The 14614-nt window shown below is 55.6% G+C and overlaps 7 protein-coding genes across 7 annotated transcripts; 5 read left to right on the plus strand and 2 right to left on the minus strand.

The window, feature by feature from the left end:
* Positions 1-296: 296 nt before the first annotated feature.
* Positions 297-2199, plus strand: CORC01_05198 (hexokinase; the record flags this gene model as incomplete). The annotated part of the gene is made up of 3 exons (XM_022616842.1): positions 297-393; positions 575-654; positions 730-2199. 3 exons carry the CDS (start codon positions 297-299, stop codon positions 2197-2199), a joined length of 1647 nt encoding a protein of 548 aa, XP_022476547.1.
* Positions 2200-3012: 813 nt separating this feature from the next.
* CORC01_05199 (acetyltransferase) lies at positions 3013-4170 on the minus strand (the record flags this gene model as incomplete). The annotated part of the gene is made up of 1 exon (XM_022616843.1): positions 3013-4170. The coding sequence occupies one exon, from the start codon at positions 4168-4170 to the stop codon at positions 3013-3015; it is 1158 nt and encodes a 385-aa protein (XP_022476548.1).
* Positions 4171-6523: 2353 nt separating this feature from the next.
* On the plus strand, positions 6524-7866 carry CORC01_05200 (transcriptional activator; the record flags this gene model as incomplete). Its single annotated transcript, XM_022616844.1, has 2 exons — positions 6524-6592; positions 6772-7866. The coding sequence occupies 2 exons, from the start codon at positions 6524-6526 to the stop codon at positions 7864-7866; spliced, it is 1164 nt and encodes a 387-aa protein (XP_022476549.1).
* Positions 7867-8307, plus strand: CORC01_05201 (uncharacterized protein; the record flags this gene model as incomplete). Its single annotated transcript, XM_022616845.1, has 2 exons — positions 7867-7927; positions 7958-8307. Coding segments are annotated over 2 exons (411 nt in total), but the record flags the coding sequence as incomplete, so codon positions are not given.
* Positions 8308-8897: 590 nt separating this feature from the next.
* CORC01_05202 (cyclophilin type peptidyl-prolyl cis-trans isomerase/CLD) lies at positions 8898-9620 on the minus strand (the record flags this gene model as incomplete). Its single annotated transcript, XM_022616846.1, has 3 exons — positions 8898-9356; positions 9477-9509; positions 9588-9620. The coding sequence occupies 3 exons, from the start codon at positions 9618-9620 to the stop codon at positions 8898-8900; spliced, it is 525 nt and encodes a 174-aa protein (XP_022476551.1).
* Positions 9621-11055: 1435 nt separating this feature from the next.
* On the plus strand, positions 11056-12854 carry CORC01_05203 (signal peptide peptidase; the record flags this gene model as incomplete). The annotated part of the gene is made up of 2 exons (XM_022616847.1): positions 11056-11999; positions 12047-12854. 2 exons carry the CDS (start codon positions 11056-11058, stop codon positions 12852-12854), a joined length of 1752 nt encoding a protein of 583 aa, XP_022476552.1.
* Positions 12855-13862: 1008 nt separating this feature from the next.
* On the plus strand, positions 13863-14144 carry CORC01_05204 (uncharacterized protein; the record flags this gene model as incomplete). The annotated part of the gene is made up of 1 exon (XM_022616848.1): positions 13863-14144. The coding sequence occupies one exon, from the start codon at positions 13863-13865 to the stop codon at positions 14142-14144; it is 282 nt and encodes a 93-aa protein (XP_022476553.1).
* Positions 14145-14614: the final 470 nt, after the last annotated feature.

Raw genomic sequence — 14614 nt, forward strand, 5'->3', positions numbered from 1 at the left:
TAATTCTTTCCCCCACACCATCCCACCTCCTCCTACAACGAAGATAACCTACCCTGCAGCTCTTGGACTAATTCGTACCCTCCTCACCAAAACAGCTCACGCAGCTCCTCCTCCGCGATACCAAGCTCCTTCCGCCGCACCTCCAGCTGCAACTTCGCTCTTCCTTCTTCCCCTCTCACCACTTCTTCCACCCACCTCCTCCCTTTTACTCTCCCTCGGCCCAAATCTACCAAGAGCCCGTCTGCGAAAATCCAGCACCTTTTCCTACTACGCCGCCAATCTCCATACCCCTCACAATGGCGCTCGAAGCAGAGACAAAACGCGTCGTCGACCAGTTCGAGCTGTCCGATGCATACCTCAATGGTGCCGTCAGTGAATTCCTTGGTCAAATGCGTAAGTTGGCTCATCTCTCCCCTCCTCGTTGTCTGCTAGCACTCAACTGCTGCATCTGCTGCCACGGCCACATCTGTGCGCGAACAACAATTTCGCGCGGCAGCACTCAGCTGTCTGTCAGACAGCCTCATACAGCTTTTGTCAAAGAGGGAATTGAGCTGATTTTGGTGGTATCTTACAGAGACTGGCCTGGAAAAGGATGGATCCAGCATGAGCCAGATCCCGACCTACGTCACTGGCGTGCCCAATGGCACCGAAAAGGTAAATTACGCAGCAACGCAGCTTTGCATTCGCCAACCCACTGCGCGAGATTTCGCTCGCTGACACTTTTCGCAGGGCTTGTACCTCGCCGTCGACCTTGGCGGCACCAACTTCCGCGTGTGCTCTGTCCAGCTGAATGGTGACACCACCTTCAACCTCACATACAGCAAAGTCGCGATCCCCAAAGACCTCATGGTCGCCAAGACCGCCGAGCAGCTCTTCTCCTTCCTCGCCAAGCAGATTGAGCTTTTCCTCCGTGAACATCACGCCGAGCACTTTGAGCAACACGTTCGCCGCCGCCAAACCTACAGCGCCCCCGAGGGCTACCGCGACGAGCATGTCTTCCGCCTCGGTTTCACCTTCAGCTTCCCCGTTCAGCAGCTTGGCATTAACAAGGGCAACCTGATCCGGTGGACCAAGGGCTTCGACATTCCCGATGCCGTCGGCAAGGATGTCTGCGCTCTGCTGCAGGTCGAGATCGATAAGCTGCACCTCCCCGTCCGAGTTGCCGCTCTCGTCAACGACACCGTCGGAACCCTGATGGCGAGATCGTACACTTCAACCGGCAAGTCCGGCTCTATTCTGGGTGCCATTTTCGGCACTGGCACCAATGGCGCTTATCTTGAGAAGCTGTCCAACATCAAGAAGCCCATTGTCGGCGAATTCGAGTCGGCCACTGGCGAAATGGTCGTCAACACCGAATGGGGCTCGTTCGACAACCAGCTTAATGTGCTGCCCAACACTCCTTGGGACGATGCCCTTGATAAGGCCAGTGTCAATCCCGGCATTCAAATGTTCGAGAAGCGTGTCTCTGGCATGTTCTTGGGCGAGATTGTCCGCCTGACCATCCTCGACATGCTCAAAGACGATGAACTTTCCTTGTTCAAGGACCAGAACTCCAGCTTCAACGACTGGAAGTCAACAACAAGCATCAGCGCCGAGTCCGGCATGTTCAAGCAGTGGGGCCTGGACAGCTCAATCATGTCCGTCGCCGCTGCCGACAACACCCCCGAGCTCTCGACCCTCAGACAGCAGCTGGAGTCCGCCTTGCAGGTATACAGTCCCTCGCTTGAGGATGCCCAGGCCTTTAAGGCCGTTGCTGGTTCCGTTGGCCGCCGTGCAGCTCGTCTTTCTGCTGTCGCCATTGGTGCCATTGTCCTCCAGTCCGGCAAGCTCGACGACGAGAAGGAGGAGGTCATTGATGTCGGTGTCGACGGCAGCTTGGTAGAGCACTACCCCTTCTTCCGAGACATGATCTACGAGGCCCTTCGCTCCATTGAGCGCATCGGCCCCAAGGGTGCCGAGAAGATCCGTATTGGCATCGCCAAGGATGGAAGTGGAGTTGGCGCCGCCCTCATCGCCCTTGTGGCAGCTGGCATGGAGAAGGAGGGTGATGTCTTGACCGAATTCAGACAGAATGTCAAGAAGGAACTGGACTCCATCCCCACACCACGTAAGTTGCTGGTCACCGAAGTTGCTGGGATAAAGCGCGACCTCGACTGTGACGAACTTCCCGCTGCAGTGCATTGTGAGATTGTCGGCTAATCACGTTTTGTGCTTGTCTTACAGGCGAAGAGGTGTCAACAGCCAACACCGCATTGATAATTGGAGGCCTTGTTGGTATTGCAGCCATTGCGGCCGTCTGGTGGTCTCGGTATTACCGTCGATGATGAACGAAGCATAAGAGGCATGATTGAACGGAGCTGAGGAACGGGAAAGGGTGAGGGAGTGGGAAACAAACCCACTGGTCATTGGGGACATCAGACGAGAGGAGGGGGGGATGGTTCCCTCCTCATGTCGTCCTCCCTAATCCGTTTGAGCATCTTTTGGCATTGGGGATTTGTTCATTTCTTCATGATTCCACACAATGGGAAAAATAACGGAGTTGGGCCTGAGCTAAGCAAAAAAGAACTTGCGTTGGGGTGGGTTTTTGTTCAAATGCATAATTGTTTAGAGTCTTTTCTACTTCTTTTTTCCTCTAAACAAAGTCAAACGTCTATAGCAGGCTAGCCTCCTAATTTGGGGCAAATCTTTTCTCTAGCATCTGGACTGTCCCGTCATTTCTTTCTCCTCCTTTGGGCTTTTTGTGATGTCGAATGTGTGTGCCAAGGCTTCGTTCTCCTCATGGGCGCTTCAGGGTTTGGAGATGAAGTTGTGGCCATGCCCAGAGAGGTTGTATCTGGTCCTGGGAGAGCGCCAACGGACACCCTCTTGGCATCATGGCTGGTATGTGATGGCGACTCTTGCTCTTGACCGTGGAGCTTCGGTTCTCTTGACTCCAAACGGAAAACGGATAACTTCGCTCTTCTAATCCTTCTTTTTGTTCCTGATATAATGCATGTATGCCCCCTCTTCCGCCTAGCCCTGAAATGCCGCCGCCGGGTAGGACCTATCCTTCTTCTTCCTTGCCTTCGAGCTGCTCCTAGAACTCGTGCCCGAGCCGCCGTTGCTCAGGGGCGGGGCGAGCTTGGCCGATGCCATCTCATCAGGGAGGTCATTCCACTCTGTCGCAGCGCGGCGGTTCTGGAAGGATTGACCCGAGATTGTTCTCGACAGCGACGGAGGGGGACCGCTGCTGCCTCCGTTCATGGGCGGTAGGTTCGCAACGGCGGCGGTGGGACCCGGCATAGGAGGTGCCGTAGCTCTCTCGGACGACGAGCCGCTGCCGATGGATAAGGGACCGACGGAACGGCGGACGATCCAGGCCGAGTCCGGGCGAAGCTTGATGTAGTACCCCTGTAGCGGCTCGCCGTAGCGCTCGAAGCCGCGGGCGGCGTACCAGCGCATCCCTTCCTCGTTGTCGGTCCAGACGTGGGCATAGATGTGGCGGAGATTAATGTCCGGGGATGAGTTTGCGGCGGCGGCGACGAGGTGGTCTACGACGGCGGTGGCGAGGCCGTGGGAGCGATAGGGGGAGAGGAGGGCGAGGGACTGGATGTAGAGGGCGTGTTCGAGGCGGGTTGGCGTCGGGGTTGCGGAGGGAAAAGGGGAGGGTTCGATGCGGGCTACTACGCCGCCGACGACGATTTCCTGGGAGAAGTTGGTGATGGGCTGTTCGCGCCAGGTGAGGACGCGGGAAAATGGGCCCGTGAGGGCTGCGGCGTAAAAGGTTTCTGGGTAGGCGACTGGGAGGAGGAGGGAGTTTATGCGGCGGAAGGGTTGTAGGTCTTGGTCTGATATGGGGCGGATCGAGGCGTTTGGGTGGAGGGGCGTCGAGGCTGGTGGTTGTGATGTTGGTGGCGTCGCTATTGTCGGTCGCGGTGGTGACGACGTCGTCGTCGTCGTTGTCGTCGTTGTGGTTTTTGGAGGGGGAGGTGATGTCGATGCCGTTGGAATTGGGGTTTTGGTCGTGGGAGGAGGGGCAGCTGCTGCTGTTCCCGTCGATGATGGCGCGGGGGCGTACTTTGACGACAGCGGTGGGGGAGCGTAGGAGGGTTGTTGACGGGGTTGGAAGAAGGATTTGATGGAGGACTGGGTCGGTGGTTGCTTCATTGTCGAGGTCTGGGGGAGGGACATTGTTGAGAGAGATGCGGGCGAGGGATTCGTTCGTTTGTTGGCTTGTGAAGGAGGGAAATGCAGATGGGGTTGGGGGTAGAAGGCGGGAAAAGAAAGTGTGGAGAAGCAAGGTAAGGAAGGTAGGCCGAGCTGGCGGGATGTTACTCTATGAAGTAATTCCCGGGAAGAGAGAAGTTCAGGTGCGCGTGCACGTAGTTATTTACACGCGTGCGGCCAAAGGTTGATTTGGGAATCTGTCGCAGTCTTCTTTTTCCGATAATCCGGGGACGGCGAACGCAGGGAAAGAAGGACCGGTAGAGTGATGCGGTCAAGAGAGGTTTCGGAAGGCAATGTCTCTGAACGGTTGCAACTTTTTTTTTTCGGGGCGGGGGGGGGGGGGGGGTGGGGGGGGGGGGGGGGGGGGGGGGGGGTGGTGGGGGGGGGGGGGGGGGCGGGGAGGGGGGGGCGGGGGGGGGGCGGTGGGGGGTGTGGTTGGGAGGGGGGGGGGTGGGGTGGGGGGGGGGGGGGGGGGGGGGGGGGGGCAGGGCAGGCGGGCAGGCGGACGGTGCCTTGCAGCGAGGGGAAGGTGTTGCAAGTCGTGACTCGGTCTGCGTTTGGCGGCTCCTGTCTTCCTCCCTGTCTTTCTTGCCTGTCAAGTGAAAGGGAAATCCATTGCCGAAGGGAGACGGGCACCTCAGACGGGCAGGTGCGTACTCTCAACACCGATGCGGTCAGACGCAGCAGCTCTGGAGGCTCCGGCGGGAGAGCGACGGCTCCACCGGGTCGTTCCAGGAGCAATTGCAGGGTGACGATGTCAGAGGCGGCGTTGATGCTAAAGATATCCGTACATGTACTTTATACCAAGGTACGCAGCTAAAGAGACCAATTAAGGGGCTGATGGTGATAAAATAGCAGGTGGATTAACAGAGGCGTCTCAGACTCCCAATGGTGTTCAATTTATTTATTTTTTGCCAAACTCTATGAGGGAATGAATCATGAGGCAATGGCGACCCCTGGTAAACCATCGTCTTGACTCGACAGTTACAATGTCTGCTTACCGGGGTGTTATCGATGATGGAGAGTGCCGACTCCCCTACGTTGGCTACAATACCTAGGCGAAAAGGGGACTAAAGTCAGGCACATGCATGCACCGATGGGGACACTGTATCCGCTCCTTGGTTCTCTGCTAAGGAAGGGATGGGATGACATCCGTACCCGTCGTTCCGTGGAGGCTCCCCTGTTCTGCAAGTGTGTTGGGAAGCCTGGACATGGCTGAGTTGTGCTCTTCTGCTGCAGCTGATGCATTATCGTTTTGTTGCTGTTTGCCGAGATTCCTGGATGTCACGTAGGATGGAGTAATAGTCTGGGGAAGCTACACCCATCCACCCTAACCTGCTTGTCTACAGCCAACCTCGCTTGTGCCTTCAACTCGTTGATGGTATCTCTTCTGGCCTTTGCTTCTTGCTTCTTTGGAAAAGGGAGAATATATAACTATTGGTCGGCTATTATAGAATCAAGGGGAGTTGATAGGTTGGCCAAAGCACCCTATATTGGCTCATTAGAGAGGTTCGCGTTCGTGCCCTGCTCTATTCGCAAGTGGCCCTGAGATCGACGACGACATTTGGGGAAGTCGCTTCCGGGCTTCTTACCAAAGTCGCTCTTTCCCGCAATTCCCTTGTCTGAGCAATCTGCTCAGGTAATCCGGACAAACCTCCCGAATCGCTGTCTCTCTCCAATCCCTCAGCAACCACCCTAGGTACCTTTTTTCAGACTTTGAAATGCCCATGGACTTTACCTTAAGGCACCCGATCAATTGTCTCCCTATCAACCCAGATACCTCACCAACTCCGTCCCCCGTTAACCAACATCGACGTTGACCGCGCCCATCCAATTCTCTTGCCTCGCACCCTCAAACCCCCGTCCTTTCCGGATCCGGCATAGGGCCTCTCGCGTGGTACGACAAAGGGAAGTCACCCCCTAGCTCATCGGAGACAACCTACCTACCTTAACCGCAAATCCTTGTGTACGTTGCTTGTTCGCCATCGCTGTTGCACCCTTATTACTTCAGCAAAGCAAGGTTCCGAAACTTTTTTTTCCCCCTTCCCTGGCGGCGGCGTCGGGCGTTCCTTCCATTTGCTCAGCTTGACCTCATCTCCCCTGCTCCTGCCGCTGTTACTGCTGCCGCTGCTGAACCACCCGCCCCTCGCCCGGCCGTGTGGCACCTTATTTTAGTTACCCGTCAACCCGATTCAGATTCCACAAACCACATTTCTTCCTGCACACGACCACAAAGCTATCCGCCCTCCGAGGCTGCGATCACGACGGCATTTTACTCCCTTCAGCCTCTGTGCGCCGTTCCTTCGGCCTCGTCGAGATGGCTTCCAATACAGGAAAGGCTGGAGTAATTGTCGCTCCCGACGACGCTGGCAACATGGACAAGCTTGTAAGTGCTCTTCCACCCTATGCCCTCACCCTTCATCCACCATCGCCCTCTCCTTCCTTCCCCAGCTTCACCCAGACCATCGCGGCCATTCCTCGAATCGCTGCGGGTGGACTGGGCGACTGTTTGCCGTGGCTGATGACTTGATGTGATGCTGACCATAGTCTGTTATTCGGCAACAGGCACACGCTGTCCTCGACGACCTCATGTACAACGTTGTCCACGATCTGCTGCTCAAAGTCCACCGCGACGAGAAAATGGCGAGAGCGTCTACCGCCGCCATTCGTGTCGAGAAGCTGGCTTCCGATGCATCAGAGAACTCCCCCCCCGACTCGAAACCAGACGTGCGGATCGAGACCGAAGCCGCGATATACGAGGACGGCAAGGTTCTGCTCAAGGGCAACCCCCTCAAGACGACATCCGAAATCCTGTGCCCGAGATGCCACCTGCCGCGCCTGCTCTACCCAACCGAGGGCAAAGGCGCGCGGAAGCAAGATCCCAGCGTCATCTACTGCAAGAAATACCCCTACATTGACAAGCCGGGCTTCGATATTTATGGTCAAACCTGGGTCCAGCCCGGTCCCGGTCGAGGCAAGAAGAAGAAGGATATGAAGCCCGATCCAAACATCGAGTCGGCCGGCCCAGGAGAAGCGCGGCCAGCGAACGTGCTCTCGTTCCCCTCTGCCACCTGCAGCAAGTGCAAACGATGCATTCTCGTCACCCGTCTCAACAACCACATGGGCTCTTGCATTGGAAATAGCGGACGGAATGCCAGTCGCGCTGCGGCGGCAAAGATATCGAATGGTAGCAACGGCGCTAGCCAGCACGATGGAACGCCTCCATCGAGTCAAAAGGCCACACCGGCGCCCGCATCTCGGGCCTCAAGCCCTAAGAAGCGCGACAGCGAGGAAGTGGCGGCACCTGAAGACGAGGACGAATCGGGAGACAGCCATAAGAAGAAGAAGCTCAAGTCAACGCCTTTGATGACGAAGAAGGTCATACTCAAGACGAAGGGTCCGAAGAAGGAAAAGGTGAAGACGAACTCGCTCTTGAGCCGCGAAGCAAAGGCGGACGACGGCGATAACTCCACTGTCGAGGTCGCGCCAAAGAAGGAGAAGAAGGAAGCCAAGGGCATCAGTCCGGCCAAGAAGTTGAAACTCGGCGCCGCCAAGCCGCCCTTGTCCTCGCCGTTATCTAAAAATGGCCGGAATGGAAAAGACAAAGACGAAGACGCAGAGTCGGAATCGTCTGGCACATTGTCGTCGCCGCCAAACTAGAAGCCTGGCGGCACAACGAGCCGCATCAACAGGGCGACTGGCTGTGGTCTTAGGAGACCGAGTGAGATGTCGACCAAACTGGCTACATCACGTACTTCCTGCCCTGTACCATCCACGGTGCCCTCGTCAGTCAAACGGTCGCCCCAACAGCCGCTACTGCCTCAACAACATCTTGGGTCCGCCTTGCACAGTTCTCCCGGCCGACCTATCTCTTCCGGCCGTCCTGCTACAAAGCAGACCACAACGGGATCCTCCAAAGACACCTCCCGATCCACGGGACGGGTTTCGGCCCCCCCGAGCACCAGAGGCCAAGCTCCTCTAACCGGCGCCCAAATACCCGGCAAAGGCCAACCCGCTGTTGAGGCTCAGCCGCAAGTCCGAGGCAAAAAGAGGACCTCGGACGAGCCTGAAAATCAGACCAACAAACGGCGTCGCTCTTAATACCGCTCCTTTGTATTCATTCACACGTCTTTTCTCTCAATGTTCCGGGACCGGCTTCAGCCATAAGCTGGGATGGGCACAACTTACTTCTCTGGGCACGCATGCTACGACGAAAGTACAGGCCACGGGACTGGCTGGCCACAGAGCCAGGTTCCAGGTCATTTTTTACTTACCTTGTATTCACTAAAATTTGAAGCCCTGCTCAACGAGAAGAGCAAAACTCGATACACGATACTCAACAATGCATGGTCAGGGAGTCGGTCGGGGAAGGTCTTCTAGGGATGGGGAGGTTTCCCCCCTCCATACTCGTGTGCATCGCCTGGCGAGGCGGATGGCGGCGTTTTAGAGAATGCGGTTACATTTTATAGGCATTGTGGCAAATGATATTGATCCCCGCCCCCCATGACTTTTATGTTGGAAAATTTGGAGTCTGGTCTTTATGACTTTGTCTTTGACCAAGGGCCGCCTCGTGAAAGATAGAACCGAAACCGAAATGAATAGGACATTGCCTTTCCCCAGTGCATATGATCTGCCCGACCAAACGCCAAACTCCGTGTAGATGCTTAGAACCAACCCCGTGAAGCCGGCCCTCACTCCTCGTCACCAGCCTCCTCAACGACAGAGGCCTTGATAATCTTGACCTCCTCAAGCGGCCGGTCTTCGGGCCCCGTCTTGACGAGCCCCATTCTCTTGACGACGCTCAACCCGCTCTTTACGCGTCCAAAGATGGTGTGCTTGCCGTCGAGCCAGGGGGTGGGGGCCAAGGTGATGAAGAACTGGGAGCCGTTTGTGTCCGGGCCGGCATTGGCCATGGAGAGAACGCCGGCGCCGGTGTGTTTGAGGGCCGGGTGTATCTCGTCTGCGAATTTCTCGCCGTAGATGGAGGTGCCGCCGCGGCCGGTGCCGGTCGGGTCGCCGGCTTGGATCATGAAGTTTGGGATGATGCGGTGGATGATTGTGGCGTTGTAGTAGCCTCTTTTTGCGAGTGTCGCAAAGTTTGTGCAGGTTTTGGGCGCGTGGGCGGTGTAGAGTTCTAGGATTATTGTGCCCTGTGAGTTGAGGCCGAGGTTAGTTGGCTGGTCGGTCTGGTTTTTTTTCGTCGCATGGCTGGATGGTATTCTGTGTGGATGGGCTGGAAAGTCGGGGGGGGGGGGGGTTGTTGAACGTACCATTGAGGTCTCGGGGGGGCCGTTGGGCGTCATCTTGAAGGGATTGACAGCTGTGTTTTGGGGGGGGGGGGGGGGGGGGGGGGGGGGGGGGGGGGGTGTTGTTGAACGTACCATTGAGGTCTCGAGAGCGACGTTGGTCGTCATCTTGAAGGGATTGACAGCTGTGTTTTGCTGCGCGGCGTGGGGTGGTGTGTGTGGGTTGCGCTGTGGTTGTTGAAGGGTTCACGGGGAATTCTTTTGGGCGAGGTTGAGATGCGACGCGATGCGATGAGGTTTTGCGGTCGCACGTCAGGTTGCGGGTTGCGCTTGATTGAGGTGGCCAGGGGGGTAGCTTCAGCCACTTCCAGGGGGGTTAGAGGTGCGCCACTGGACCGTCGGGAACCAGCAAAATGGCCGGTTTTCATCCGTACAGCGAGATAGTACCAGGTAAGGTACCTGGAAAACAACCCAAAAAACAAGAGCTATCTGTGATATTATGTAGGATCATCAAATTGGAGCCTGAAAGCTTGATGACCTCGCAACCTTTGCAGGACCCCTTATGCGTAAACAATCGACCACAAGGTCATATGCACCTCAGACACTGCTCATGCTTTTCATTTTATTTATTTCCTTCTATAGATCTTTGCGAGGGGCGATGGTATAGTATATATGTGTGGCATTCATGTCTTTTCCATGTCACACACACTTGACTTGGTACTTCAGTTGTGACCGAGGTGCGCTACATTGATGTGGGGGCTGGAGGAGCTGAAGCCCCATCCATCTCCCCTGCGCGCCCTACAATGTAAGGCACCTTGCCTTACCTTGACTGTGTCAGTCCATCCGAGAGCAAGCTGCTGAGGTACAACATACTTCTCACTATCCTGGAGATCAATCACAACTCTGGACTACGGCGCAAGGCGACCTCCTGCAGCAACGCTCGCACCGCACGGGTATTCGTACTGCTTTTCAAGAGTTTGGACAAGCGGAGGGTGCGACTTCTCTATTGGGGAGCAATCAAAAGGTGAATTTGCTTCAGGACGTCTGGTGTCCCTGGTCCCAACTCCCAACCGAAACACCTACTTACCTACTACCTATCACCTGAAGGAAAGCAGACGACCTGGCCAGGGCGGAGACCATTTCTCATAATCGAGTTCTTACTTTTTCTGGCAGGAAACACCGTGTCGTCTTTCACCGACCATCTGGCCAATCCCTCACAACAGCTGCCGTTTTTTTCAACCTACTTGATCAGTTTGTGAGGATATTATTTCTTACGGCAAAGGTGGCATTTCTGCATTTCACAGAACTCGACTGCCCAGTGGTCTGTCAAAGGACAGAACATAGGTGCGACTCCCAGCTTTCAGTTGCCATTCACAAAGACCGGCATCTCATCCACTCAGGTTCAGCAACCGTTCCCTCACATCGACTATCACGAGCTTCACTTGCCTCGGTGTACCTTGCCACCTTCACTCTCAGCGACAATAGCTTCAGCTGGATTGAAACCTCCCTGGGTTCTGTGGCCGTCTCTGAAGTCTATTTCAACTCCGCCACCACAACAGGACTTTGAGCAGCGATCTTTGGGTTCCTTCTATATTACCCAAAGATGGCTTCGCCAGTCCCCAGCCCCATCGGCCCGCCGTTTGACGAGCTTGCCCAGAACCTCACCGGCAACTTGACGGCCGGAAACGCCACCGCTGTCGCCGAAGAATGGGGCTTCTCCCAGTACGCCAGCTTCCTAACCATGGAGGCCAAACTCATCTTCAGCGCTCTGGCCATCATCTACATTGGCGCCCACGGATCACTCCGCCGGCCGCCTTCAGCCGCTCCTCAGAAACGCAAGGACGGGCAGAGTGAGCGCAAAGAAGATAAGCCCATCACCGAGGGCCTCCTACCTACCGACGCCATCCTCTTCCCGCTCCTGGCCGGAGCTATGCTGATTGGCCTCTACTATCTCATCCAATGGCTCCAGGATCCGGCGATTCTCAACAAAATTCTTCGAGTGTACATGTCTGTTGCGGGTGTCGCTAGTCTGACAACCTTGATTGCACATTCGCTGCGCCTTGCCGCCGGATTCGTCTTTCCCAACTACTTCCGCCACAACGGCTCGCTATACAACGTCGACGATGACGATGAGTCCTTCATCAAAGTGACCGGCGGGCAGGTGGACCGGAACAACGCTCAGTGTCTCCAGAAGAGCAACCCGCTGCCTTTTGGTCTGCGCAGCATCATGCGCTTCAACGCCATCAAGTTCAACCGGCTCCTTTGGGATTTGCGCCATGTCTTGGCGGACGAGTGGACAGTGAAGGCCAAATTTCACGGCCTCTTCCACGAGAAGTTCCACGTCTCCATCCTCCACGTCATTGGCTTTAACCTGGCTGTCATGACTGTTGTGGCGTACTCCATGTCAGGCTCGCCGTTCCTGTCCAACCTTATGGGCTACGGTTTCTGCTACGGCTCGTTCCTCATGATGTCCCCGACCACCTTTGCGACCGGCAGCTTGGTATTGATCGGACTCTTCTTCTACGACATTGTCATGGTCTTCTACACGTAAGCTGTTTCACTCCCTGACGACACAGTGTCTAACAAGCCACCAGTCCCTACATGATCACCGTCGCCACCAAGCTCGACGTGCCCATCAAGCTCCAGTTCCAGTCTGCCGCTAGGTCCAGCATTCTAGGACTCGGAGATATCGTCGTCCCCGGTATCGTGATGTGCCTCGCGCTCCGCTTCGACATGTGGCGTCACTACCAGCGCCAGATCAAGTACGTCCCCACCGATCTCAAGTCTGACCAGCACGACGCCACCTCTGGCAACGTGGTCACCGTGAGCCAGACCCAGCACGTTGCGCAAAAGTCCCCCTACCTCGACATCACCAACTGCTGGGGCGACTGGTTCTGGTCCACCCCATCGTGGCTGGGCCTCGTCAAGGCTGGAACGGAGACGGCACCGCCAACGGTGCGCGGATCAACCTTCCAAAAGACGTACTTCCACGCCTCCTTGGTCGGCTACGCTCTGGGTATGGTGACCACCTTGGTCATGCTCGTCGTCTTCAAGCACGGCCAGCCCGCGCTGTTGTACCTGGTCCCGGGTGTCCTCGGTTCTGTCTGGTTGACGGGCCTCTTGCGCGGCGAACTCAAGGAGATGTGGATGTACACCGAGGACGGCAGCCTGGACACGCGTGACGTTGTTGTCGAGCTCAATGGAGACGGCAACGTTGTGAAGGAGGTCAAGGACGATGATGGCAAGAAGGACGATGAGAAGGAGAAGAAGAAGAAGAAGGAAGAGGAAGAGAAGGCTGCGGAGGAGAAGAAGGTTGCTGAGAAGCGGGATGCCGAGAAGACTGAGTATAGCATAGTCGCCTTCTCCGTCACTGCTCCGCTTAGAAAGCCGAAGACGCAGTGATTCCGAATGGGACGGCCGTGTATCAACTGCTCAATTCCATACACTCACCAAGTTTTCCCTTGCCTTTTTGAATTTTCATAGCGAAAAAAGATACAATCAAGATTGAGGTTTCCGGAATGGTTGCATGTGAGATGGGATCTCTCAGCTACATCACGAGCGGACGTCGTGAGTGGAATTTCTTCGTAGGGAGACTAGAGCAGCGTTTGAGCGATTCAACTTTGCCGTGGTCCTCCCATGGCATTGACGATCCGAACCTAGTGAATAGTAATAGTTCCTTACCAAACATTGGACGACTGATAGTGTGTATAATAGTCGGATTGCCAAGAAGTCTGAAAAGGAAACCCAACTCAACCACCTCTTGACACGTCTGCCCGAGCCTCCAGTTCCTTCCCGTCCCCTCTACAAGACGTCATTGAGACTGTTTTTGCTGCTTCTACCAGGCGGTTATCGCGCGTCGGCATCAACTCAGGGCCATTTATGTACAACACGTTTGCACCACCTCCTCCCAATCGAATCCAGAGTCTGCTAACCCTCTACTCCAAGATTGGAGCGAATGGGATACAATGAGACAAGATCTCCTCATTAATAGAGTTGAAGAGCGAGCCCGATGCTCCGGGATATTTGGCCCTGTCGAGCATGGTAGTGTCAAATCTTCCATTCCCGCTCCAACCACTTCGCACACCCTGCTCGTCACTACTCTGACCTTGGTTCGCGACAGGCAGATGCACGACAACATTGTCCGAGATCACGGTGCTTTACTCTTCCATATTGAATCGGCGTGCTCAACGGGGACTTGGGACTTATTGCCACGTTGAAAAGTGTTTAATACACAGCTCGCTGCCCTCAAAAACGTTGCGTACCTCGGTTCTCAAGCATCACGCCATGGCATGCAAAGCGTGGCTTCACAAAAGGAACCTAAGCTATCGTCTACACTGTTCGACACTTTCTGTTTTTGGTTGAGAAGACTTGAGACTCCACGATAACGAGAAACATTAAAAAGCTTCCAGAATGGTACCGAATAGTAACGCCGCGGGTGGTGTCGTGGACGACGTCATACGCTCCAGCTTAAGCTATCGCTCCGTCTGCTCTGTGCCCTTGCAATCAAAGCACCGCCTGATGATCTCCGGAGAAGCGACAGCGCTCGCGCAGCTAGACTTGGCTCTGGTTGCTATACCGCCGCAGGCCGACATTGAGGTCCGGATGTCCTACTATCGGCAGTGGGACTCCAACCGGGCCAAGGTCCATTGCCGCCGTAGCGGAAAGAATCCACCGCACTGGTCGACCGAGTAACACTATCCCAGAGGGAGAGGGAGGAAAAAGACCAACGCGGAAAAGCCATTGAATGGGCAGTTAACCAGCAATCCGTTGAATGTATTTGCACCACATGCAACCTAGGAGAGGCTCCAGCTACAAGACTGCACAGGTAATACTCGGCTTACACCATTTGCCGCAGTTGTTCCGCATCGGCGGCCTGTGAGATGTATCCAACCCAACGTCATGAGAGCTGGGCTATCAAGGCGGAATGTCGGGCTTCCGTTAGTGGGGTTCGGAAGACTGAATTTCGGCATGGCTGGAGGCGTTATCGCGCCGTCTGATTTCCAATGCGCTGCTTTCAATCGTAATCTTTCGTCGCACACTAGTGCGAAAAGGTAGGACACCCAACCCAAGTACTTCCTGTCTGTCTGGGAAATGGGCCATGGGAGGTCGGTCACTCATTCACTGCCCGTGACATCCTCGGACTCACATCCCCAACCTAGGTA

Source organism: Colletotrichum orchidophilum (assembly GCF_001831195.1).
Source record: "Colletotrichum orchidophilum strain IMI 309357 chromosome Unknown Scaffold_36.1, whole genome shotgun sequence".
Classification (NCBI taxonomy): Eukaryota; Fungi; Ascomycota; class Sordariomycetes; order Glomerellales; family Glomerellaceae; genus Colletotrichum; species Colletotrichum orchidophilum.